Source organism: Polyodon spathula, chromosome 15 (genome assembly GCF_017654505.1).
Source record: "Polyodon spathula isolate WHYD16114869_AA chromosome 15, ASM1765450v1, whole genome shotgun sequence".
NCBI classification, from domain to species: Eukaryota; Metazoa; Chordata; class Actinopteri; order Acipenseriformes; family Polyodontidae; genus Polyodon; species Polyodon spathula.
Genome location: NC_054548.1, coordinates 22,242,851 through 22,270,502, shown reverse-complemented (window position 1 = coordinate 22,270,502; position 27,652 = coordinate 22,242,851). Strand labels below are relative to the sequence as shown.

Here is a 27,652-nt window from a genome sequence, read left to right as displayed (position 1 = left end):
AGGACTTCGGGAGTAGTTTTTTTTTTTTTTCCGATTATTATCGGTTAAAACCGAAAACACCAAGGCCTAAGTACAGGTTACCTCCTCCTTATAAAATGGGTCTTTTAAAAATACTGATTGGTTAAAACAGGTCACATGGGGATGTGAATATTACAGCATATTCCCATGGGATTAAACTTTTTTTCAAAGAGGTGGAAAAAAAAAAAAAAAAAAAACTCCCCCAACACTCTCACCTGACTCTGCCGCAGGTCTTGTGAGAGAGGTTTGTTTAGATGTGCAACTAAATATGGCCAGACCTGGCAAAGAAGGTTTGTGTGATTGTCCTGCTACACTTCCTCAGACAATGACAATGAATCAAACACCATGTCATGAAATGAAACTCCAATTTAAACGGCAGTGTTCAATTTAACATCTATAAACAGTGCTTCTTGTTTTTAATCAGTTCAATGTTTATTAAAATAAAAAAAAACAAAAAAAAAAACATTTTAATTAATGCATTTTTGGTTTTATTTTTATTTAAGTTTTAAGGGACTATTTTTTAGGTCAGAAGTGGAAGGATTTATAAAAATTACTTTTTTTGTTAATTAAAACATGTTTTTACATCTGTTTTTTGTTTTTTTTAGCTAGTTAGTTGACCCATTTTATAAGCGCAATAAGGCACTTCAGAGTGTGGGTGTGATTTCCCCTTATGCCTTAAAACACACCCTGGGCGTGTGGATATTAGAGTATATCCTACACCCTGTCATGCCTTATTGCTTACTTAAATTTCTAGCAGTACATTCCAAATGGCCTCTAAGTGGTGTTTTAGCTCAGAGTTTAAAACAGAATGTTTATAATAGAACTTAAACTTTAAAGATTACTGGCGGACACAATTACATCACTAACAACATTTCATATGATAAACCACCAACTGCAAAATCAGCATGCTGGTACTACAGGAATAAAGACTCAAAAACAAATGACTCTGGTATGCTCAATGGGCAGCCCTTTCCTGCGTGATGTAATCACATTCACTGCAATTGTGTCTGTGCTCTACTGTGTCTCTCTTGGGTGCCACTTTCTTTATTGGTAACATGACTCCTGTTTCACTAGCTCTCCAAGATATTAAAAACTACTGGTGAAAGAAAATGTCTTTCTTCTATTTGCTAACTGTAAAGACACATTCCAGTGCTGCACATGTAAACAGTTCTCAGCACAAAACAATCTTTTGGATGCCATTCTTGGTCACAGAATGCAGCCAAGGTACACACCCTCTTAAATTTCCAGGAGCTGCATAATCACCCGAACACAGTGGTTTTCCAACTGGGGTACGCAAGCTTTTGTCAGGGGGGTACGTGAGAAAAATCCTGTAATGGTGGTAATCGTTTTTTTTTTTATTATTATTATTAGGTTGGTACTTTGTAACTTACTAGTCGAATCAACAAAATCTCCTTTCAAATAAAACCACAGCTGTGCTGGTGTGTGTTTCTTTTCTGTTGGGCGAGGTTAACTATACACAATCTAATTAGTCTTTCTTTAGAAAAAAAACATCTTGGCTTTGATATTTAATTACATTTCTTGTATTTAATGAATTGCCTATTTGGACGCTTCACACATTTTCACACAGTATACATTTTTCATACATGTAATTTCAATTAACTCAGTGCCCTCAAGGACTATGGTTATATGTTGTTACAGGTATGAGCCAGGTTGGATGGTGTTATACACAGTAACATGTGTTTGCTTTTATTGCAGCTGCTTGTGTTTCCACGACCATGTCTGCCTTCTAAACAAGATGATTTATCTCAATGGCGAGCACCCAGGTGTCAAATTTAAAACAAATGAATAAATAACCCAGTTAATAAATATCTGAGGAACAGAAACAGCTGGTTTTAATTATGTTAAAATTTCAACCTAATTCAGGAGAAATTGCAGTTAACTATCTGTATCAATTATATAGTCTAGGGTCCATTACTTTTAATCTAAAATATTGAAACTTAAAACGCTAATTTAAAGGGTCCCCAAGTGGCTCACCTGGTAAAGACACGACTGCATAGGGTGTCATAGAGTCAGGGGAGGAAGATTATTCCACAGAGAGCTTCATATTCACGCTGGTGCTCCAGCAGGTTAGGGAGGCAAAGGGAGCTTAAGGGGACACCTGCAGAGGTGGCCTTTGTCCACCAGGGGATAATAGATTGCCTAGATGGGCTGAGCTCCCGGGTGTAAGAGACACTGACCTTCGAATCTCCTGAGCTGTTGTAGGGAATTGCTGAAGGGAAGGGACATAGCTGGACATTAAAAACTGGGGAGAAAAACAGGAGAACATTACAAGGACACTCTAAATTAAAAAAAAAAAGATAAATATAACTCATTTAAAATAAATAAGCAGTTTCAGTATAGCATGGTTTATAATTCATTTGTCCAATTCACAGGTATTGTACGGTAAATGGATACACCTTTGATCAATGAAACATGGCAGGTAATAGCCCAGGGGAAGGAGCATTATGAATCATAGCAAGGTGTTGTTTTTATTTGACTATGTTCATGTAATGTATAACACAGTGATTATTTGATATATTATTTAGTGAATACGCATCACGGGAAGGCAGCAAGTTGATGATGTAGATGGCTTCAATGCAGTGCCTGCTGGGAATTTTCTAGAACTATTCCGGAACATGTCCTCAGCGTGGTTACCCTAGCAAATATACCCCAAATTTTGAGATGATAAGAGAAGGTGCTTCGGAATACATTCAGTAGCGTTTACACTAGCAAAATCTTCCAGAATACGTCTTCTTGGCTGCTCGTTCCGGAATATTTGTGCAAATGGTTTCAACCACACAATGTTCCAGCTACTCTCAGCACGATGTAAGAAACTGAACTGTAGGAAACTATCTACTCACTGCAACTACAGTTTAGAACTTGTTTTTCTTGTACTTGTGTAAGAAATGATAGCCAAGTGTATTTATGATATAAGTTCAAACCACACTATGAGATTGGCAAGATCTTCTAGTGCAAGGGTTTTAGAATTGTGGGTCATGATCTGAACCATAAAAAATCTGTCTGTTCTTTTATCCATGTGATGACATCAAGCCAAATCCACAATAAATGGGTAAGTTAGCCAAATCTGACACCAGACTGTAAAACAGATTTTCTTTTTTCTTTTTTGCCAAAGAAATGTAACTTTGGGTAAGTCTCAAAAAGAAGTCAAAGTCAATTATGCGTTGAACTCATAAATCACTGCTGCTTGTTTACTTTTGCTCTCAGCCTTGAACACTGTTAATAGGAAAGATGTGTTTGTCATTGCTAAATAAAATACTGTTCATAAAAAAAAAAAAAAAAAAAAAAAAAACTTAATCTTATTTACATGTTAACCTATATGTGAGGTTCGGGGGACGGGAGCTAGGGCTCTTCTAATTTTCTGTTCTTGTCAATCATCATCTACCACCTATTTAAAGCCACCCCTAACTCCCTTGTCAAGTGTTTTGCTTGACATCCTCTTCCTATTCTATCCCCAAAGGATTCAGGTTTGCATCCGCTACCTGTTCTATCCTCGGAGATGCTGTGCACAGTCTTGGAGGCCACGTCTCTCCTCATCAAGCAAGACAACCCTTTCATGTTTTCTCTAAAGGTCACTCCTCTACCAACTCAATTTACAATCTAACAAGCTATTCTTCTAGCTTGGGCTCTGGCCCTGTGAATTATTCTATGGAAACACATTTAGAATTTTTATGGACATTTTGTAACCTTTCAGTTCCAATATGGATAACCACTAACTTGGCATTATAATTAATATTATAGAATGAATGATTTTGAAATAACATTTACTCAAATTAAACTGTCTGAAAGGAAAATCATTTAGGAATAGAATAAAATACATCCATTCTTACTCCTTTCCTTCCTTCCAATAATAGAACTGCTTCTAGTATTATTCTTGTTGTTACTTCCTTATTTAATAGTGATGTTTTAACATTTGAAATAATATTTGTTGTTTTGTTGTTCTAAATAATTGTTTCACCTTCCTTGTTACTTACATGAATCAACTGACTTGCGAACATATAGCTTTTTTTTTTTTTAGGAACTACAGTACTGTGCAGAAATGAGGTAAGTTTGAAAAATAAAATAATTAATATGTTACCAAATACTGTTATTTTAACAGTGTTGTTTGTGCAGGCCTAAAAATGCATATATTTGAATACCACTATTGGTTTTGTATTTATAACAATAAAGATCCAGACCAGAAAAAAAGACACTTTCCTCTCACAACCCTTTCATTGATTTAATACTTCACTAAAGGATATGATTGTACAACTAAAGATCTATTTCTCTAGTCTATCGACTTAGTCATCCTTCTCCTTGGTTCTGAGAAGTCACCCCTTCTAAATACAATAGATAATATTGACTGTGTCTTGACCTGCTGGTGTCTACTACCCAATATGTTTCAGGCAGATAAACTAAAGGGAACCAAATCTCTTACGTTAGCACAAATAACAAAAAAAAGGCATGAGGGAAGTTGGTCACAACATGTCTAGATATAAACTAGCATGTTATACACTTTTTACATTCTAGAGCAAACCAAACACAATTATAAATGTTCTCCTTCATTAAAAAATGCATTCCAGCCACTCAATACACCGTGTTTTTATATAATTGCCTATAGTCACATATCTTCAGTTTTAATTTAAGAGGCTCTTAGATTGTGTTATTGAATCACACAATCCATTTGGTCAATTGTATCTCCCAACCTCATTACTCTCATGATACCCATCTGCTTCGCACTCTCCACTGTCTACTGATCTCTGCTCGCACTCAATTCAGGACCCTTGCTCTTGTCTAATGCTCTCTTCCCCACAATGCCCCATCCTACCTTCAATCCCTTGTGTCTCCTGGCACCCCCTCTCGACTGCCACTCCTCCTCTACAGGCAAACTAGTCACCCTTTCGCTTCACTCTCCGTCCTCCTGTGTCTGCTCCGTCTCTTCTCTAGCCCTCCTGTGGTGGAATCAGCTACCAGAGAACTTCAGTACTGCTCCACTGCTTTCCGCGCCTCTTCAAGACTCACCTGTTTAGGCTGCACTTGTAGATCTCTTGAGCTGCTCCTCCTGCTATGTATTGTACTGACCTAAGCAATACTGGATTTTCAGCTGATGCACTATTGCACAACTATTATGTTGTTGTATATATAAATTATTTTAATCCTAACTTGTTGTATCTTATTTTATACTATATTTTAGTAGTAAAATTTGCACTTTCTGTAAACTATAAGGTATTTAAATATTGTTTTTCATTGTAACCGTGTATTGCCCTGTAACACTTGCAATTTGCCTTGGATAAAGGTGTCTGCTGAATATATAAATAAATAAATAAATAAAATGTTTTTCTAACTATTAAGGTTATATTTATTATACACATACTGTACTTTACTGAATCCTAACCCTACAACAGAAGACAGTTTGCAATTTAGGAATGGCTTATAAAAGAGTATTATAACTGTATTTTAATGAATATTGTGTTGTGTTTTAAAATATATAAACAATACCAAAGGGAATGCGTGGTTAGTCTTCCCAGACTAGGAAACAGTCAACAGTTGTTTAACTCTGAGGAACAGCATTAACTTGCTTATTGATGATACTTGTCTGCCCTCTGTTGGTCTGGATGTGTGTTACAATTACTACCAGGGCTTTTGTTCTCCATTCTTGAGCTTGACAGGCAAACATCGATCAGATTGTTAAACATGCTTCAATAGACTAACTGTTTTTAAAAGTTAAAATGTTATGGTCCCTTTCATGAATTCCCTATTTTTAACGTAAAGTAAATGTAAACTAATAACAATGAACAGTAAAGATTACTTTTATAAGAATACCACTTAATGATCCATCCTTGGTCTTGCGGCTTGCACTATTTGGTTTAGCACTGCTTAAAAAAACAAACAAAAAAAAAATTTGTGAAAAATGTAAAGGATTGTAAAAGAAATATATAATAAATGAAAGACGTCTACTTCAAAGGTCTTCCACCGCTCACTTTCTTTACATGGTGTCCAATAAAGAAAGTGTGAGTTTAGCTACTCAAACCTTACAGGATTTGTTTATTATGATTTTTTTTTTTTCCCCCCATTCAAAAATCACGCATTAATAAATAATTATTAGTATGTGATTTATCCATTAAGTGTAGAATAATGCTTCTGTTATTATTGACAGACAATCAGACGGGAAGGTATAGATGGACAAACAAACTGTAAAAATCTGGTATTACTACTGATTGAAACTCGCTAATATACTGTAATGTGATTAAGTTATTATAGTGTAGTATATTGGAAAGAAAATATTCCTACTTCATACGCAAATCAAATCCAAATAAGTCATTACACATGCTCTTCAGGAACCCTAATGTATTCCTAACTCCAATTATTAAATAGATATGCAATTGCATATTAATGTTAAATTAATATTTAATAGATGTGCAATTGATATTACATTAAGTTCAATTATTCCTTGTTACTTTTCATTAACATTTAAGTCAGATTAACTGTATTTTCAATTAAAAACATGTAAACAATGGGAAATTATTACATATTTTCTAGGGTAACAAAACGTAATATAAATGGATGTGATATGCCATTTCAATCGACATTTGGTTAACATTTAGCAAGAAACCACCTATTGCATATTTATTAAATATTAATATAACATTAATTTACTATGCAATTCCATATCTATTTAATATTAATTTATGCTTATAAATAATATAAAGCTTTACTCAGAACATCTTATCACACAATATGTTAATATCTGATACTGTTTAACAATTTAAAAATATTGACTTAAGCAGTTTAATGTTATTGTACAATATGTTACACTGTATTCAGTGTTTAAATATAAATAACATTGGTTTTGCTGTTTGATTTTTAATTTTTTTTTTTATCTGATTTTAGGTAATTAGTTTAGGAAAAGGGTCATTGGATTGATTGGTTCAGTTTAATAACGAAAGACATGGCTGAAACAAAGACCTGGACTGGAAACCTACCTGTAACAAACCCAGGTCAACGTCACTTACTCTTCTTACCGTAATACAATACTTCCATTTATAGAAGTGGTTCCTGACAGAATGACCTTATAGTTGTAGCTTCAGGCAAGGAATCAATGTATTCATATCTGATATTGATTTACTGTGCAACCTTGTTTTGTCAGTAAAACAGAGTAGAAGTCATTGTCTCCATTAAAAACCCTTTCTTATTTAGGCAGTTACAGGGAAACAAATACTAAACAAATCTGTTTGGGATGGCGCTCTGGTCTTGCTGAAAAGACAATAACTAGCATATATAAGAACAGTATTTTCATCACCAGTCAATGGTTCCTTCCATTACTCTTCTTCCAAATTCTTTTCATTATGGTGTTCTTTGTCAGTATTCTTAGGGAAAGATAACATTGATCCTTTCAATCGCATGTATAGCTTTACATTATGGTCACTAGAGTAGCATATGTAGATGACGATCTGAGCTGTGAAGCACCTCATGCTGTGTTGTCCATTAACTATATTGTTGCTATTCTCTTTTTCTGTCAGAGTCCAGTGACTTTGAATGAAAAACTATAACTGTGGCATTGCACAGGCAGGGGTTGTTCTTTGATACATTGCTTTTGGGAGGTGATTCCAAACTGTTCCCATCTCCTATAACTATTCAGGCTAGCGGCAATCTCCCCCTGTGAGCCAGGAATCTGTAAAGAAGCCGGCACTGTCACATATGACCTTCTCTCTTTCTAGTTTTTGACCTTTATCTTCAAAATGGCGGGATACTGCCATGGTAATTATCTCTGCCTTTATCAACCCCTATCCACCTAGGAATGTTTGACAGGAAGAAGAGTCTCATATTCATACAAATGGAAATCATTTAACCATTTTTCTTTTGGGTTACATTTAAGGGCAGCAATGTGGCAACTGCCCATTTTTACATTCACAGGAATGTACGGCTGTGGTCAAAAGGTTTGCATTACCTAGAATTGCAGGTTTCATTCAACTTTATGAAGCAAAATTAGTTAATTCTGTAGAATGATGCAAAATCTTTAGCCATAGACTCAAACTCCACTGAGAAACCGAAACCTAATTATTTGCCCTAATTCTCCTTTTATGTGTTCAGACTAGTGTTTTGTTTGTTTTTTTAACTAGTTTTTGGTGGAAGTTTCAGTCTATTCTTATCATTTGTTATGCTTTTTACAAATTGCTCAGATGTTTTCACAAATGAATAAATGCAAGCTTAAGCCTTCACTTTCTCTTTTTGTCACTTTTTATTGTTCGAAATCTGCATGACTTACAGCATTTCTATTTAATTTAAAAACCCACTTTATGATGCCCTGACAGTTTTAAACATTATTGCACATAATCATTAATTTAGAGAGGAACTATTAATGGACATATTCCATAACCACTAACCTTAGTTGAGCTTACAGTAGTTATACTAAGTTAGTATTGTATACTGTATCTATAACTAAACAAACACCAAGAGTCAAGAGAAGCAACACCAACATAACCACAATCTAATACCAGCAACCTGCTAACCTGCAGATTGTGTGTGTGGTGTGTGTGTGTGTGTGTGTGTGTGTGTGTGTGTGTGTGTGTGTGTGTGTGTGTGTGTGTGCGCGTGCTATGGATATAGTTGCTATTTAAAATAAACCTGGTTTTGGTGAATATTTCTCACAGTTCTGTAAGCTCTAACATAACACAATATACCCTAAGTTACAAATTTATGGAACGTTAAGTACACTTTCTTTGCCCCAGGTTGGGTTTAGGGGTTGCAGATCTGTCAGTGCTAACACTTGGGAACAAGGATTAGTTAAGACTTCACAGAGGGTTAATCTATTTCATTCTCAGACACAAAAGGGACACAGGAGCCGTTGAGCTCCTAACATATTTAGCAAATTCTGATTATGTGAAGGGCATTTATCACTTCTAATAACTAAAGGATGGTGTGCAACGACAGGTGCTTATTGTAAAATATGACTAGTAAAAAATATACTGATAGTTAACATGCAAATTAATCTGGTTATGGATAGGGGGCAGATGGCCAATTATTTAGCATCAGTTTGTGTGAAATTAATAATTCCCTGATCTGTGGAGCATATCGCCTGTGATCTCACTGCTCTATGGCTGCAGCTAGCCTCACGCTTCGTTATAATATCACACTGACAGCAAGATAAACGGACTGTACACCGAACAATAATGCCCTGCTATAAATCTTACTTAGGAAAATAGAAATAAAAAGACTTTAGGTCAAAAACATGGGAACTTTGGAAAGGAAATTGGGCATACCAAGAGGAACAATGGTTTTGATTTATTTTATTTTTTATATGTACCATGTTGAGCTAAATGCCATCATGGGTCTACAAAAGAAGTCTGCTTTTGTGATTTATTGGTCTACCATTTTATCCTACACCATTTGAAAAATGAGTTTTGATCTTCACAGTAGTTTACTTTATTCTATGTATTCCTTTAAGGGTCTTTCAAAAAGCCTCTTTTTAAATCATAATTTATTTTTAGTGTAACAAAGAGCAGAAGTCTGAGAATCTAATATTCTCTCTTCCTCTTGCATTAAATATCTCAGAACATAAAAAACTCTACTGGGTATCTGAAAAGTATAATCATTTGCTCTATCAACTGTTTATGGGGTTTAGACCTACAGTATAAGGTTTATAACATATCTTACGGGGGGAGGAGATGGGGGTTACATTTAAGAAGGAGATATCCTAAAGATATATCCTTGTATCCTAAAGCACAACTGTATAAAAAGTAGTACCAGCTCACATTGATTTTTTAAAGATATGGTATAAAAAAATTCAACATCTTAGATAGCCCCAAATGAAAATAGATCAAGATTTATTACTAGTTTATATACCGTAAATGTTAAAAAAAAAAAAAAAGCCATACTCATGAGATACATTTATTATATTATTTAAAAGATGTCACACACACAGGACAGTCCATTTTTTGACTTACAACCTATTAATTCAAAATAAAGTTAATTAATCAGAATTAGTACATTTATTAATTAAAAAAATACAAACTACTTACAATGACACGCATGTGGTCATTTTCAGTATTATTCCCCAGAGTAGCATGCATTAAATGTGGATTTTAACTCAATGTAATGTGGAAACAGTTCCCCAGTTTTGAATCCATGAAGTATTTCTATATAGAGTTGAAGAGGTCGTATTGTAGTATCAAGCAGCTGAAACACATCTGTTAAGAGTGTCAAGAGAGATATTTCCCAGGCTTGTACGAAATTCTTGTCCTGTACATGCAATGACATTCTGTCTAGAAGCTGTGATTAATCCCCTTGCTTCAAAACAGGGCCATTGATTTGTAATTACTGGAAGCTTATTCCAGTGTTCGATGTACTCCTAGTTCATGAAAGACTGGAATAAACTCTTTGGGAATATGGACCATTGACTTTATTCATTGGAGTGCAATGCACTTAATGGCACATGAATATACTTTCGGAATTGCTAATGGAAAGTGTGCCATTGCATGTTCAACAGCTTTTAGTGCGATCAATGTACATCCATTATAACCACAAATTAGGAGAGAAAAAATTAAACTCTGTATCCCCCTCTGTTTTAGTTACTTGGGCTGCTGGAATGTGTACATTTGTCCCAAAGTCTGCTTAATATTTGAAACAGGTTCCATCCTGTCATGAGGCAGAAAGTGATTGAAGCGACTGTGCCAAGTCTGCGACTGTCAGACAAGATTAATACCTGACATCACAGTCACAATGACACCCTACCCAGTCTGTGAGACACCTCTGAAAAGCACTCTTATTGGCAGCTGGGACACCTGCATCCACACTGATAGTGCAGGAATGACTTTACCATGACTGATTGCCTGCAGGCTGTCTTCTGCATTTTCCCCATTTTACAGGACAACAAACACAGAAACAAATAAACAAAAGATCACATCTGCATGTGATTGCTGGAGCAGTGTGTTCTTCTGATGTGAAACAATATTTCACAAGCAGTACTGGAGTGGATGTCCAGCTTTACAGCACATCAAGACACTAACAAAGCAAACGGAACATCTGTCAATCCACAAGTATACTGTACATAACATCTTCTGTATATGCAAGTGGTCATAAGAATATTTCTTATACGTGTTAGCTACATGTCACCACTCTGGTCTGTTGATGCAGATTCCTTGCATGGTGATCTTTCTTATGACTATCAATTTGTTCAATATATCTACTTATTTTTGACTAATGTGTAATATTGCTAAACAATCTATCATAAGTTTATGCAGGTCCTTGTCAGGTCATAGGACCACCTCAGTTATAATATGTTCAGATATCTTTTTTTGCCCTTTTGTGTCTGCCACTGTCTGTTGCTGCTTCAGAAAAGGCTGAACAGCCATAAAACTGAAACACAGAAAACCTTTAATGCGGCCTGTTATGAAGAGGTTGGCCCATGGGTCTTCCTTTCAGCTGTCAGTTCCATAAAACAAATGCTACATAAAATAAATAGAAGTTTTGAGACATTATTGTTTTTTTTTCTTCTGTTTATGTTTATAGCATGTCACTTTTACGGCATACAAAATGGGCCAGGCTCCCCAGTCCCTTTACACTCACCTGAAACTCAAATACTGTATAAATATACCTGTATGTAAAGTACAGTGAGAGCAGTACAATATTTTGACCTGCCAGAAATCCTGTTGTGACTTATTTTCTTCTAAATGCCCCATCCCTGAACCCATGGGAACATGCATTCAGAATTCTTACTGACTGACACAGCTTTACCAAAAAAGATCAGCATTCCATAGTGGACGGTAGAGAGAAGAATGTGCCACAGGCTATGTCTCTCAAGTGTGAATCAAAACAGCATGGATGTGAGAGAGTTATTTTGGCACACAAGGGAGTAGTATGGGCTTTTACATGGCACAGAGAGAATCGAGACAATCATAAACTGCCTCTGCACAAAAAGGCAAAAGGTAGTGGATAATGGACAAATGTTTTTCTTCCATCCAGGTAGCAACAATAATGTAAAGATTCAATTTGTTTTTGAAGTCTAATGTTGTTTAAAGGGTACAACTAATTTGCTTGTCATAGTGGTGCATAGTGAGTTGGATTCAATCAGCTTTAAAGCAAAAAACTTCAGGACATCAAATAATACACTGATCAGTTCAATAAATACCACACTGCTATACATCTTAGAGGATTAGCTATGGACCTGCATGAAAGTTATTGCATCTGTGCTCATACATATTTATAAATGTGTGTGGGGGGGGCAGATATTACTATCAATGTGCAGACAAAATTTGAGAAAATGTCCCCAGACAGATAGTAACTGCTGAAAAAAATGACGTTGTGGGGACGTTCCCACTTTGTCTGACTGAAATTAGAAATAGTAAATAAAAATATAGTGCAAGTCAATGAGAAGTCCCCACAAATATAGAAATACAAACATTTGTGTGTGTGTGTGTGTGTGTGTGTTTGGTGTGTTTGGTGTCAGTGTGCATCAGTTCATTTCGTGCTTCGACAAACATCTCATATGAAATAGTAAAGTTACTGCCTTGGAATAGATGGAACAGCTCCAGGTTTTGTTTGATATTCTGTCCAGACTAATCTTAAATATACATTTCTGCCACATCCTGAAATGTCCCTTTAGTGTTATACCACTGACAGTCAAAACTTCACTAGTGTACTGAGGCCAGAACAGCTTTAAAAATAAACCTGTCATTTCTGAACAAAGCCTTATTGTAGTGACAAGGTAGGATGCTGCATCAGCGTGCTCACTGCGAAAGGAACACACTGAATCACCAAGCACTCGCCTGCTTCTAGGCTACAAAAAGAAACTGTCTTTTAACCTAGTTTGCTTTTCAATATTTAGAGTAAAACAAAGACTTAAGGTTTCCATGGCTTTCAAGAGAAAACATTCTGAGTAGTTCTTATTGCAATTTGTCAAATACTGTATTTTTTTCCATATATCTGTGTTAAAGTGTCTTCACCTTAGTTCAGTAGCTGCACTTAAATTCTTGTTGCCTGTCATAGATAAGACCCGGGTAAGAGCCAGTGCTATCTAGCAATCTGCCACATTTTCTTTTGTTTTTCTGGCAATACACTGCAGTGCACTCAATGGTGCTGGTGTTTCCTAATTTAAAGACATGTTGACTGATCTAGCCTGCAATACAGATGTCTGTGGCAGTCAACTGGAACTCAAGAGTAGCCCCTGAAATCATAGTCAAAGCATCATAACACAATAATAATAAAAAAAAAAAAAAAAAAAACAATACCATATGAATTACAATATGACCCATACGCATAAAAAAGTACAAAAAACAGCAAGAAACTAAGAACTAGAGATCCATTTCTGCACATGCCTCTACAGTGTGTATTATAAATAAACACTGCATTGCATTTTACTGTCCTGATTGCAAGCAGCAGCAACTAACACCCCATACAACAAGAAATAATAGCATGCTATCTCACAATGTTATCAAGGCATCAAACTAAAACAGCTGCAGTTCTCTTAACAAGAAATAAATATCCTGTTTAAGACTTTCTGTCAACCATGATGTGTTCAAGTAGGTCTTTATGCACTTTATGACTACACATCAAAGAATAAGAAAAACTATTTTTTTCCAGAGGCGTTATTTAAAAAACCGTACTGCTTAGGTCTGAGCACGTTCACAGGGTTTTCAACTGGATAACTCATTCACTTGTTTAACACTAAAAATAGTTATCCTTCAAAGCTAATGTTTAGATTTACAGTGAAAGCACCACACCATGTGTGATTCTGAAAAATATCAGTACCTGTCCAGACTGATGTACACTCAAAATAATAACTTGAGTTGTCAGTTCATTAGGGGGCCTCTTTGCATAAAATCTGTTCTGTAGAACTAGCAATATTATCACTGGTGCCCATTGTCTTCTGTTGGAGATCTTTTGGTTCTTTGCTTGTATTTTATACTCTATACAATCTGGACTATGCAGATGTCATAAAGGCAACACCAGATTTGAAAAGTCGATGGTGTTTCCTGTTATATGTAATCAAGTCATGTGTTAAAGTTCAATCTCACTCCAATAGTCAAGCTGCAATTTATAATTACTTAATTAGTGTTAGTTAAGCAAATAAGAGATTGTAATCATATTTGCATGATTAATCTAAGTGCCTGTTGTACACAATTGTGTAAGTGTTTTATTATTGCCTTTTTTATCACCAACAGTGTACACAAATAAGTCAAATATTCCTCCCCTAGCTCTCACAAGACAGCAGCACCCAGCAACCAGGCTCCCTCCAATGGATTGGGACTTTATAGTGGCAGTATAAACACACTCATCAAAATGCTGTTTATCAGGCTATGACATTTCTATTACAACTCAAAATCATTTAGACCTTTAGATATTGCTAATAAAATTAACTGTGTAAAGTCTACCTGAGCATATTGCTTTTTCTTTTGTTTTTGTTTTTCCCTTCAATATGGCTAAGAAAGTCCCAAGGTGACTGTGTATTTGAAGAACGGAATGATATTGCTATACTTCTTTGTATCACTAGAGGGCAATCACATACAGACTGTATTTATGTGGTTTGTTTAATGTTGTAATGCATTGCACACATTGGCTTTTGAAAGCACGATAAGGTCAAAAAAGGGGGGAGAACATTTACATTTATCTTAATAAAATAGTGATATTGATCTATTATATTTACTATTGGCATATGTTTCCGTTTACTGTTTGTTTATTTATTTATTTAATTTTATGTATGTACTTTCTAAACTGCCTTTGGTGCCAAATACAAATGCCCCCTCTCCCCCCCACCAAAAAAGAAAAAAAAGATTACAGTGCTACAACACTATCAAGAACGTTTTACTAATTTTACAAAATGTCTATTTACAGTACATGTTTGGTCTGGTTCTACAAAATGTACGTGAATAAATGTAATTTTACATTTTATGGAAATGTATTATTGTCTACATGTTCTGGCAAAATGACATGAACTGATAAAATAAAATAATATTATTATTCACGGGTAATGACTGCTCTGTGTATTTTCTATGTTGGTTTTATACTGTGTAATTTAGTTTATTAATCTATGACTTTTTTTTTTTATTTGCACGTTGTATATTATATTACCTCGCGCCACCTCGCCACTAGGAACAGGTGACCGTTGTTTACTGTATCGTTGCTATGTAACCATTTTGACAGTTCCAAAACAAGCCATCTCAGCAGCAAAATCTCACTTCTATCTATGTTATAGCTTGGTTAAGCATTATCTGTGAGTATTTAATTAGCATAAACTTTTTACTAATTTACCTAATTGGTAAATTAGTAGCTTATGTCAAATCGAGTATATGTAACGCAATTCTGTGTAACATTAAGTTAGGTTAATGGCTCTTTTATACACCACCATCTATCTAGGTAAGTACGCGTTATGTTAACGTTACTTATCCACATGACGTTCATTTATATCTATGCTAGCTTCAATGTAGAAATGTATGTATGTTAGTCTAGCAGGTGTCTGTTATTTAACTTTCTTATTTGTGTATGCTTCTCTATTGTAGTTCCACACCAACCTTTTTTATTGCCACATGGCAGTGGACATCAGAATCAAGGTGACACACATTTCCAGACCTGAACCTGTCACATCAGAGGTGTCAAGAAGACACTATCCTGCACACCCACAGCTTCAAAGAAGAACAGAATGATGCACGCCGGAGCGATGAGAGAATGGCAGAGTATTTCTATCCGGAAACATATTTTCACATCCCCCTTAGCAACACAACACCACAAGCCCATCAGCATGAAGCACCAGGAGTGATTAACTTCATCAAGTACCTGGCACGTTGAGAGTTAGTTAACACAGACCTTTCCCACTTCAATGACGTTCCGAAGAGCTACAGGTCGTGGAAGTCTTCGTTCATCAATGCCATCAGAGGGTTGGAGCTGACAGCCAGTCAGGAGCTGGACCTACAAGCTTAGTGGCTGGGCAGCAAGTCTTCTGAACATGTAAGGCGGCTCAGAATTGTACACATAAACCACCCCACCAAAGGGCTGAAGATGGTCTGGATAAGGCTAGAGGAGTGCTTCGGTTCACCAGAGGTTGTCGAAGCTGCCCTGTACAAGAGGATAGAGAGCTTCCCTAAAATCGCCAATAGAGACCATCTGAAGCTGTCCTGTACAAGAGGAAAGAGAGCTTCCCTATGCCAATAGAGACCATCTAAAGCTGAGAGAGCTAGGAGACCTGCTCATGGAGCTACAGTCAGTGAAAGAGGATGGAGGCCTACCAAGCCTCTCCTACCTGGACTCAGCATGGGGAATCAATCCCATTTTGGAGAAGCTACCATTCAACCTCCAGAAGAAGTAGATGTCACAAGGATCAAGGTACAAAAAGATCACAATGTCCCCTTTCCTCCCTTCTCCTTCTTTGCCAGCTTCATCTGCCGCGAAGCAAGGACAAGAAATGACCCAAGCTTTGTCCTCTCTACACCCAGTGCCAGCCTGTCCAACTCAGAGAAACCGACTAATAGGTACAGCTATTCAAGAGCCCCTGTCTCTGTGCACAAGTCTTAAGTGTCCTCAACTTCGCACTCACGCAGACGACGGGATGCACAGTAAAGTGGAGGACCTTGACAGTCAGTGTTCCATCCACAACAAACCCCAACCGCTCAGAAAATGTCGGAGCTTCAGAGAAAAGCCTTTAGATGAACGTAAAGCCTACCTCAAGGAGAATGGTGTTTGCTTCAAGTGCTGTACCTCTTCCACCCATCTAGCAAGAGACTATAGGTCTGTAGTTAAATGCACAGAGTGTGAGAGCAGCAGCCACAATACTCTTCTCCACCCAGGCCCAGCACCTTAGACTGCAGGAGCCCACTCCCCTGCTTCAGATCACAGTGGAGAACGAAACGTGAGTACTTCAACACCTGCAGTCACATCTCAATGCACATCAGTCTGCGGTGCAGGCTTTAGCACAAGATCCTGCTCAAAAATATACCTAGTAAAGGTATACCCTAAAGGTCAACCCAGAAAAGTGGTGAAGATATACACCATCATCGACGACCAAAGCAACAGGTCATTGGCTAAGTCAGAGTTCTTCAAGCTGTTCAACATCCAAGGGAACGCCTCTCCATACTCGCTAAGAACATGTGCAGGAGTAGTGGAGACGGCGGGGAGAAGAGCTAACGGCTGCCAAGTGGAGGCAAGTGATGGGAATATAAGTCTAGCACTCCCAACCCTCATTGAGTGTAATGAGATGCTTAACAACAGGGCAGAAATACTAACACCTGCTACAGCTCATCACCACTCACACCTGAAGTGTGTAGCAGACCAGATCGCAGAATTAGACCCCCAAGCGCATATTCTTCTCCTGCTGGGCAGAGACATCTTAAGGGTTCACAAGGTGCATAATCAGATCAATGGGCCTCACAATGTTCCCTACGTAGAGACTCAACCTTGGGTGGGTCGTAGTATGCTGCCTGGGTAACGCTCACAAGCCGTCAACAGTGAAAACTTTCACCACCAGTATTCTAGAGAACGGATGCCCCTCATTTTTCAGTCCATGCCCCAACCACATGCAGGTGAGGGAAAAAGTAGACAATAACATTAGCCAAAAAAACCCTGTGACCAAATATCATCGTCGACAGCTCCAAAGATACAGTTGATCGAGACAGCTTGGGACATACAGTCTTTCTCCGGACAAGAGACGACGACAAACTAGCCAACTCCATAGAAGATTAAGTCTTCTTAAAGATGATGGAGAGAGAGTTCCGGAAGGATGACGCCAACAGCTGGGTCACCCCTCTCCCATTCAGCACTCCTAGGCACCGCCTACCAAACAACAAAGAGTAGGCCCTTAGTCGTCTCACTGCGCCACACAATGAAGAAGAAACTTGAAATGAAAGGTCACTTCATCAACGTCATGCAGGACATGTTCATTAACCATCATGCAAAGCTAGCACCCCCTCTAAAAGAAGGTGAGGAATGCTGGTATCTTCCAACGTTTGGCGTTTATCACCCACAGAAACCTGGCCAAATCAGAGTGGTATTTGACTCCAGCACACAACTGCATGGCACCTCGCTAAATGATGGTCTGCTATCAGGTCCCGACCTTAACAACAGCCTCCTAGGTGTGCTTACTTACTTCAGGAAAGAACCAGTAGCTATCACAGCCAACATACAGATGTTCTACTGCTTCAGTGTCAGAGAAGAAGATAGAAACTTCCTACAGTTCCTGTAGTACCATGACAATAACATCAACAAGGACGTGGTTGAGTACAGAATGAAGAAACACGTCTTCGGCAACAGCCCATCTCCAGCAGTCACCATCTACGGTCTCAAACGTATAGTACAAGAAGGAGAGCGAGACCACGGTGCTGACACCAGACACTTCATAGAGAGGGACTTCTACGTGGATGACGGGCTCAAATTACTGCCTACAGTCTACTAAAAAGGGCCCAATCACTGCCAGTCAACTCCAACCTAAGACTGCACAAAATAGCCTCCAACAGTGTGGAGGTGATGAAGGCATTCCCTTACAAAGACCAGGCGAAGGATTTTAAAGATCTGAACCTCGGCCTAGGACTGAGCTGGGACCTAAAAACCGACACCTTCACATTCCAAGTGCTGATATTTATCATTTCGGCATAAAAAGACTAAATGCGTGGGAAGTTGTGTAGTGACTATGGTTTGTGTTTTTAATTATGAATGGCAGGATAAACTACAGTGTCGCCTAGACAATTAAAAGAGTCTTAGCACTCAAGTGTTGCTCCTTAGTGTGGCTGACATTGTCAGTTCTTTCATATGAAATACATACAAAGTGATTCGCTGTTTACACAGCAATGATGAATGTGTGTTCAAGCAGAGTTTTGTATAATTCATCATACAGTCAGGATTCCCTTATGGAGTGTACACAATTGGTTTACTTTCTACAGCTTGTGATTACCAAAATTGACAAGGCAAAGCAGGGAGAACTTTTGAGGCACATCCTGGATGTCCAAAAGGTCATACAGAGTCACACCGTAGGCTGTTTCCCTCAGCCATTCCTTGTAGGGTACAGTATGTCGTGGATTGATAACCTTTTTAGATCGCAAATAGACAATGACTTAAAATGTGGTTTATGAAGCACTGGTACAACTTTAGATCATAAACCAAAAAAAAAAGGTGAATCATACAAGTATCCCCAGTTAAATGACAATGCAAAGAGAACAATCTAGTGATGCTCAACTTGGCATTGTGTGTGGTTTAGTTAAAACAGAAAAACTTAAATCTCTATTACTGTCAATCCTGGGCCTACCACAATTATCACGATGTATACAGTAAGTATAGAATGTCTACACCCCCTCTCAAAATTTTTATGTTTTGTTGCCTTATAGCCTGGAATTAAAATGCATTAAAAAATAAAAAATAAAATACACACACACACACACACACAATATATATATATATATATATATATATATATATATATATATATATATATATATATATATATATATATATATATATATATATATATCATCATTTATCTACACATCCTACCCCACAACTTCCAAGTGAAGAAAATATTCTAGAAATTTGTAGAATATTAATTAAAAAGAAATAGCTCTGTTGGATAAGTGTCCACCACACTTGTAATAGCAATCTTAAATTAGCTCAGGTGTAACCAGTCGCCTTCAAAATTACACACCAAGTTAAGTGGCCTCCGTCTGTGTTAAATTGTAGTGATTCATGTGATTTCAGGATAAATTCAACAGTTCCTGTGGGTTCTCTGCTAGGTAATGCATTTCAAAGCAGAGACTCAACCATGAGCACCAAGGTGCTTTCAAAAGAACTGTGGAACAAAGTTGTTGAAGGCACAGATCAGGGGATGGGAATAAAGAAAAAAAGATGATTATTAAGAAGTGGAAGGTGTATGTCACCACCAAGACCCTGCCTAGATCAGGCTGCCTCACCAAACTGGATGATTGAGCAAAGAAGGAGACTGATCAGAGAGGCTACCAAGAGGCTAATGGCAACTTTGCAAGAGCTACAGGCTTTTATGGCCAAGACTGGTCAAAGTGTGCATGTGACAACAATATTCCAAGCACTCCACAAATCTGGCCTGTATGGTAGGGTGGCAAGAAGGAAGCCATTACTGAAGAAAAGCCCACTCAAAAAATAATCAGGAGATTCTGTAGCCATGTGGTAAAAAGTTTTGTGGTCTGACAAAACTAAAATGGAACTTTTTAGTCTAAATGTAAAGCTTTATGTTTGGCGCAAACCCAACACAGCGCATCACCCAAAGAACACCATCCCTACTGTGAAGCATGGTGGTGGCAGCATCATGTTATGGGGATGTTTCTCACCAGAGGGTACTGGAGCACTTGTCAGGATAGAAGAGAAAATGAATGGAGCAAAGTACAGAGAAGTCCTTGAGGAAAACCTGCTGCCCTCTGCAAGAAAGTTGAAACTGGGACGGAAGTTCATCTTTCAGCATGACATGACCCAAACCACACAGCCAAAGCTACTCTGGAATTGCTAAGGAACAAATAGGTAAATGTCCATGAGTGGCCCAGTCAGAGTGCTGACCTAAACCCAATTTAAAATTTGTGGCATGACTTGAAGATGTAGATAAAGATACCATATAAATTCAATCAGCATGATCTTTACAAGGATGTGCTAGCAATTATCAAAAAACCTGCATAGGTGAAATACTGGATAAAAATGCAAAAGCTGTAGATAAAGATGCTGAGACATGCAGAATAATGCATGGATAGTCATTCAAGAAGTATAGCACAGCAGCTTTTCTAATGCAATCTAAAGAGTAAATGGCTGATTCAGTAGGAAGAAGCTCAATGGAGACTGATTGGAGAAGAGTATATATTACAAAGGGATCTATTTTATTAATCTAAACTGTCTAATTACTGCTTCCCTTTAACTCCTGCAGTTGTTTTCCCACAGGGATGTTTTATTAATCTCATTATTAACATCACTAAACATAACAACACAGCAAAATAAAGAGGTCTCCGACCTGACAGAAGAAGTTGAATGGGTTACACTGCAGCACAATAGGCGATAGTGTTATATGTTACTTACTGTATATTGTCTTAACCTTTAATCATATTTACTATTAATGTATCCTTAAAAAAATGCAATAGTTTAGTACAAGGCTGCAACCAACGAGCAAACAAATAATTATTGTATCATTCACATAAATTATACATACAGTAGTATAACACTGTTCAACTTGACAATGGACTATACATAATAGTAAGTTGTCATTGTCTAGTTAGAAGATCATTTTGAAGTAATACAGTTGTCTAAATGTACCAAAAGGAATCTACAGTAAATGGTGCTGTGTGTGGAAAACATTACAACAGGGGTCAATAACATTCCAAGCAGAAATCATGAGAACCTTTTAGATTCCATCCTCTTCATCTTTCCTTCTCAACACATGCATGTACAAGGAAATACTGGACTTTTATGACACACCTAGTATTATCTATATCCTATGCAGTCTTTGCTGTGTTTAAATAATTTTAACCTGTGATACAATTCAGTACCTGTAATGACACAATAAAATATAAGGTCATGTACAATAAAATAATTGGCAATGACATTTATGTAACTTTATGATTCATTTCTTGAAGTTTAAACAATGACATTCATTTTGTCACATTTCTGAGGGTGAACTCATAAAAAAAAAAAAGTTCATTGCTTTTTTTAATTGTCTTCAACTGTTTAAAAGGCTGGGAACAGAAGGTGCAGATTAACATTTTCATTTTTGGGCAGAAGAGTCACAACTTCCATCGTTCCACTCATATCGGATAACTTCAGTCTGCAAGCCAGTGAAGAATTATTATTATTATTATTATTATTATTATTATTATTATTATTATTATTATTATTATTATTATTATTATTATTTACAGCAAAAATGATGTGCTCTGTAAATGCCACAGTGTGCAACGGAACATCTTGCTTGGTACCAATCAGTAATTATAACAATATTCTGAGCTTGGCTTTAAGTACCGTGTTAACAATTTTGCTGGCCATGGTGATGTTCTCTATGGGCTGTACTGTGGAGGCAACAAAGCTATGGGGACATATCAAGAGACCGTGGGGTATCTTTGTAGGGTTCCTGTGCCAATTTGGCATTATGCCTCTTGCAGCCTTTCTGTTGTCACTTGCCTTCCAAGTTCAGCCGATTCAAGCAATAGCAGTTATGATAATGGGTTGCTGTCCTGGTGGAACAGGGTCCAACATTATTTCATATTGGGTGGATGGAGATATGGATCTCAGGTAAGCAAATATCACTTTTTAACACTTTTATTATGAATTTCTGTGCATGCCATTTTGGGGTCAGCTGTGCAATTCCTACCTGCATAGTCCCAGAAAATCCCAAATGCTGCTGTAAATATAGTATTCTACATATAGTTATAAGCATATTGTCTGTCTAAATTGTCATAAACTAGGGCTTGTTAAAATGGTGTTAAAACGTCTGAGATGGTTTGTCTGAGCTGACATTTGTGTAGATGTTTTGTTTCTGAGCCCTAATCTCGCATCAGAGATACATTTGTGTGAGCGAGATGGTATGTCTGAGCACAGAGTCACAGCAACATACAGAATATATATATATATATATATATATATATATATATATATTATATATATTAACATTAACATTTCAAGCCTACGTGCAGAACATCACGTAACCCCCAAAACCCCCATCTCATCTCTTTCAGAAAGAAACACATTTAAATTGCTTCCCTCTGCTCCCCCATGTCTCCTCACTATCTACTATATGAATGTCATATAATTCAACCAGTCATCTACCACTTTTGCACACACAACCCAATGTTATGACCTGTGATACAGTCCAGGGCATGTGTTGAATTCATCCGGATTAGAACTAGCTATATGTAAGCCTTGTCTGAGAGTTTGATACACTTTTAATTCAAAGCTTACAGTATGTTTGACACATCTGTGATTAAATTTGGTTAATTAAATTGACTTAATAAAAATATACCATATATATATATATATATATAGATATATATATTATATATATATATATATATATATATTATATATAATTATATAGATATATATATATATATATATATATATTTTTTCTATTGAGACAGTTGTAACACTATTTCTGTTTCTTTATATTGTTACAGTATAAGCATGACAGCATGTTCTACAATTCTGGCAATGGGGATGATGCCGTTATGTCTTTTTATCTACACTAAAATGTGGACTGATACAGATGCAATCCAAATACCTTATGACAGCATAGGTAAGTTATAAAATAAATGATTACAATTTACATTCAAAAATGGTATTAAGACTTAAGTCTTTCCACCTCTAATGGCGTGGATAATACTGTACCATATATGTAACATGCAAACTAAAGTCTTTGGCTGCAATATTTTTTTTAATATACAATATAAAGTCGAACAATAGTTTAAACCATGCACTATTCCAATTTTTAAACTAGTTCTGTTGGAAACTTTAGTCAATTCAGTGGTGTTACTCTTCATTTTGTAGGTATTACATTAGTTACCCTCCTTATTCCAGTCGGATTAGGAATTTATGTGAAGCACAAGTGGCCAAAAAAGGCAAAGACCATACTTAAGGTAAGTGAGAATATGCAATTTGCACTGCAGTTCTTTTTTTTTTTTTTTTTCAAGCATTGCACAAACTATGTTCTCTATAGGAAGTACACTGCACTAGTTTGGGAGTTCAATTTATATCCAAAAAGTCAAAGCAAGATTCATACTGCTTTGAAAACAGGGAGGCAGTAAAAAAACACATAAAACATGCCAACATGTGTGCTACAATTAACTTTTTTTGTTTGTTTTCCACAGGTTGGTTCTATATCTGGGGCAATATTGATAGCAGGCATTGCTGTAGTTGGAGGGGTGTTGTATCAGTCTTCCTGGGTCATTTCTCCTACACTATGGATTATTGGAGTAATATATCCAGCTGTTGGATTCGCTTTTGGATTCTTTCTGGCAAGATTAGTTGGACAGCCATACTACAGGTAAAGCTGGTTTCATCAGAAACTGCTATTAAATGGAAAAAAAATAAATAAATAATCAATTATCGTTATCAAATCTGATGGCTGATAAAAATTTTCAATGTTTTTATGCTCAAAACCAAAATGTTAGTTACAATGTTTTTTTTTTTTTTTTTTTTTTTTTTTTTTTTCTCTCAGAAAGCGATATGTACGCTACGATCTTGAACTGGTGATACAATTCTAAGTATTACAATTTAGGTTCATTTAGAATTTAGAATCACTCAAAATGTTTTTGACAAAACAAGGTATATTTTATTTGCAGGTTCAATATAAAGTAGTTAACACTTCCTTAACATACCTCACAGCCTAAACCAGAACCATCACACTGGCACATTTAGTATTCATATGCATTTTATTTTATGAATTACTGATTAGCTCACCAGAAAAGTTAAATTCCCTGAAATGTATTTCCGATACAACAGTTTCAGTTATCATATTTTAGTACAACTTGCTATTATTAAATGACTAGATGTTGCAGTAGTTATAAATAGTGATATTAATGTTGGCTACATTTTTTTTTTTTTTTTGCAGATGTCGTACCATAGCCATAGAGACTGGTTTCCAGAATTCTCAGTTATGTAGCACCATTATCCAGCTATCCTTTAGTCCTGAAGAGTTGGAAGTGATGTTCAGCTTCCCACTAATCTATAGTATTTTCCAGATGGCATTTGCAGCTTTTATAATTGCTGGTGAGTAGTGTTTGAAAAATTAATTTCTCCAGATATTGAGGATTCTCAAGGCTGGTTGACATCTCACTCTTGTTTCAGAAAAATAAAACTCTGGCAATTAGTCACCCTTAGATTGCCAGACAGTTGCACTACCACAGAAATTAAGAATTTCACTCATATGATTTAAGTATGAAGTAACCTTGAAAGGGCAACAGATCTTAAATCTGTGTCATTTAAGTAAAACATCCAGTATTATCAGTGATAGCTCTATTGCTAACTGGTTACACCAAAAATGGGTAATAGCTAAACCAATACAATTACATTTTAACATTGACTGTTAACCCTGTTTCTTGTGAACAATGTGTGATAAAGTTACCGTCTTCCCATGTCCTATGCATCTAATGAATACTATTACTTACTTCACGAAACTCAAAGTACTTGATAAGTCTCTCTTTTTTGAAGCCACAAAGTTTTGAACAGATTCTTCTTTCCTAACACATGAAAGTTTTCTATGCTTCCCTGTAAAACCATTTCATTACAACAGTGGTAACTTGACTTAAAATGTGATTGCAGTAAAGATTTCTAAAAAATATGTTTCAATTTAGGTTTTCGGATTTACAAGAAATGTTGTTCCAGTGGTGAGGATGAAGAAAAAACACAGGATGCAATACCATCATTGCATGCCATAAAGAACGAAGGTTTTCACATTGAAGACAATGTTGTAGATGGCAAACACACTCGGTTGTGAATCAAACTGAAGTAAACCAGTTCATGCTGATCCAGTTTACAAATAAGTATCTGGGCTGCACTTCTTATACTTCAAAAACCTATGTTCAATTTGTTATATTAAAGCACTATTGTACTGTATTGTGATACACGTGAAGTGAACTGAGCTGGTGTTCAGCACCGAATGTATTGCAGTGAGCAAGTCATAATACACAGTAGGTAACTGTGGACATTTAATTTAAACATATTAAGCATTGCTATGTATGACTGGTTTCACATACAGTAATCCGTCACATATCCGAATGCGCTGGGACTAGAGTAAGGGTGGATGTGTAAAAAGGCAAATGAATGAATCCTGTTTTAAATACCACTATACACAGCTGTAACAGTTACATATTCACAAAATTATTGTTTTGGGATTCAGCTTTTACTAGGGAGCTCCCCTAAATCCCTTGTTTAGAAAGAAACATGGTAGTTGTCTGCCGTGTGGGTGTGTGTATTCGCTGCTGAGTGACAGGCAGGAGATCGAGACGGAGGTTAAAGTTGATACGCCCCGCAGGCGAGCAAGATTTATACTGAACAACTCACGTGACACTACCAGCAGTGGCAGAGCATGGATCACATGCAATACAGTATACGAAAACTTTGGTAGGATCTGCAGTATCTAAACTAATTTTCTCTGTTCAATAATAAACTAACGTTGCTGAAGAGGGTGATCATGGCTGACAAGCGGCTTGGGCAGATAGGTGACGGATTACTGTATTTATTTTTAAAACTTGTTTTATTACAATAAGACCCTGGAACTTAAATGAGCTAACCTGCATAAATATTTTTTTACAGCTAGAAATACAAATTGTTTAGATTTTTTCTACAATAATAAATGATAACAAATAAATCACTCAACGTGGTTTCTGCTCCAAAATGTTTTGTGTGCATTTTATTCTTGTGTTTACGGGGGAGGAACAGAGAGTGCACAAGCCCTTCCAGCATGTAAAGACCGCATAATCCAGTAATGGTTTTCTAATCACTTTAATTATTGATTCGTTTGTTATGTATAGTAATGTTATCAACTGGATAAATACAGTTAAAGAGATGCAGTATTTACACCAGCCACTATTCAGAACACTGAAATAGACACTAGGGTCAGGCATACATATTAATGGTTCCATTTCAAAAGCTTTGAGAATTTAAATTTGACGTTTTACCAGTAGAGTTATGGTGGAGTGTTTAAAGTTATGAAAACATAAAAGCTTGCTTCTCATTAGATATTTAATGTCAGAACCGGGCTGTATTTACACTTTCTACTTTCATCCAGTAGATTAAACGTTTCCCAATGCAAGGCCATGCAAGTTTGTTTAATTTATCACAGTGTCATGAATTGCAGGTTTTTACAGTTATTATCACTGCATCTCATAACCTGTATAGCTTTTAAACCAACTGTTGCAAAATGCTGTCAATATCAGCAGCAGCATCCTCCTTCACAGTGTTTTTGGCACATCGATTCCACTTGAGGTTTCTTTCATAGTCTGTTGAAATTTTTTTGTTAAAAGACAAAAAAAAAAAAAAAAAAAAAGCTTTGGAAATGCAACTCTGTCTTGACCTTTAGTACTGGTCTTTTTCATTAATAATGCTCCTAATCTTCCAGGTTTATGAAATTAGAAATGAGCAGACTGAAGTAGTTATAAAACAGTAAACCCTGTAATATAGTACATCTTCATAAAGGAATCATACCTGCATCCCACAGCTTCTATATATTTGAACATCTTGCACTTGAGAAGCTTGTAGAGCTCTGTCCCTTTAATTTCTTCTTAAGAATCAACCCCTTCTTCTGTGGCAGAACAGCTTTCTTCAAAGATAGCTTACTTTGAGATGTAACCACCTAAAAAAAATAAAACAAAAAATAAGGCTTAAATAGTTTATAGATAAATCAAATAATTATTAATATTTCAATGTTGATATCAGGTTTGAAAGCAATACAGGTATGTTCATTTAAAAAAATGAATGTTTATGATATAATTGTAAGTTAAAGGGATCTCTCATTTTGCATGCCTTTATAGTAGGTCATTTCACTTCAGCAGTGCAGGGTCATGTGGTTAATGACAGGAAAGTCCAGAGAATTACATGAAAATACATGTCTTGATATAACATGTGCTTCATTCAGAACTGTACGGGAGACCTACATAGTGAATGGACTGCATGCCAGGCATGTTACATGGAATCATTTCTTTAATGGCAATCCCTTTCAATTAAA

The 27,652-nt window shown here is 36.5% G+C and overlaps 1 protein-coding gene across 1 annotated transcript; it reads left to right on the top strand.

Annotated features, from left to right (window-relative positions):
• Positions 1-21,850: 21,850 nt before the first annotated feature.
• Positions 21,851-24,841, top strand: LOC121327559 (ileal sodium/bile acid cotransporter-like; the record flags this gene model as incomplete). Its single annotated transcript, XM_041271645.1, has 5 exons — positions 21,851-22,224; positions 23,106-23,224; positions 23,476-23,564; positions 23,796-23,971; positions 24,539-24,841. Coding segments are annotated over 5 exons (924 nt in total), but the record flags the coding sequence as incomplete, so codon positions are not given.
• Between the last annotated feature and the right edge of the window lie 2,811 nt (positions 24,842-27,652).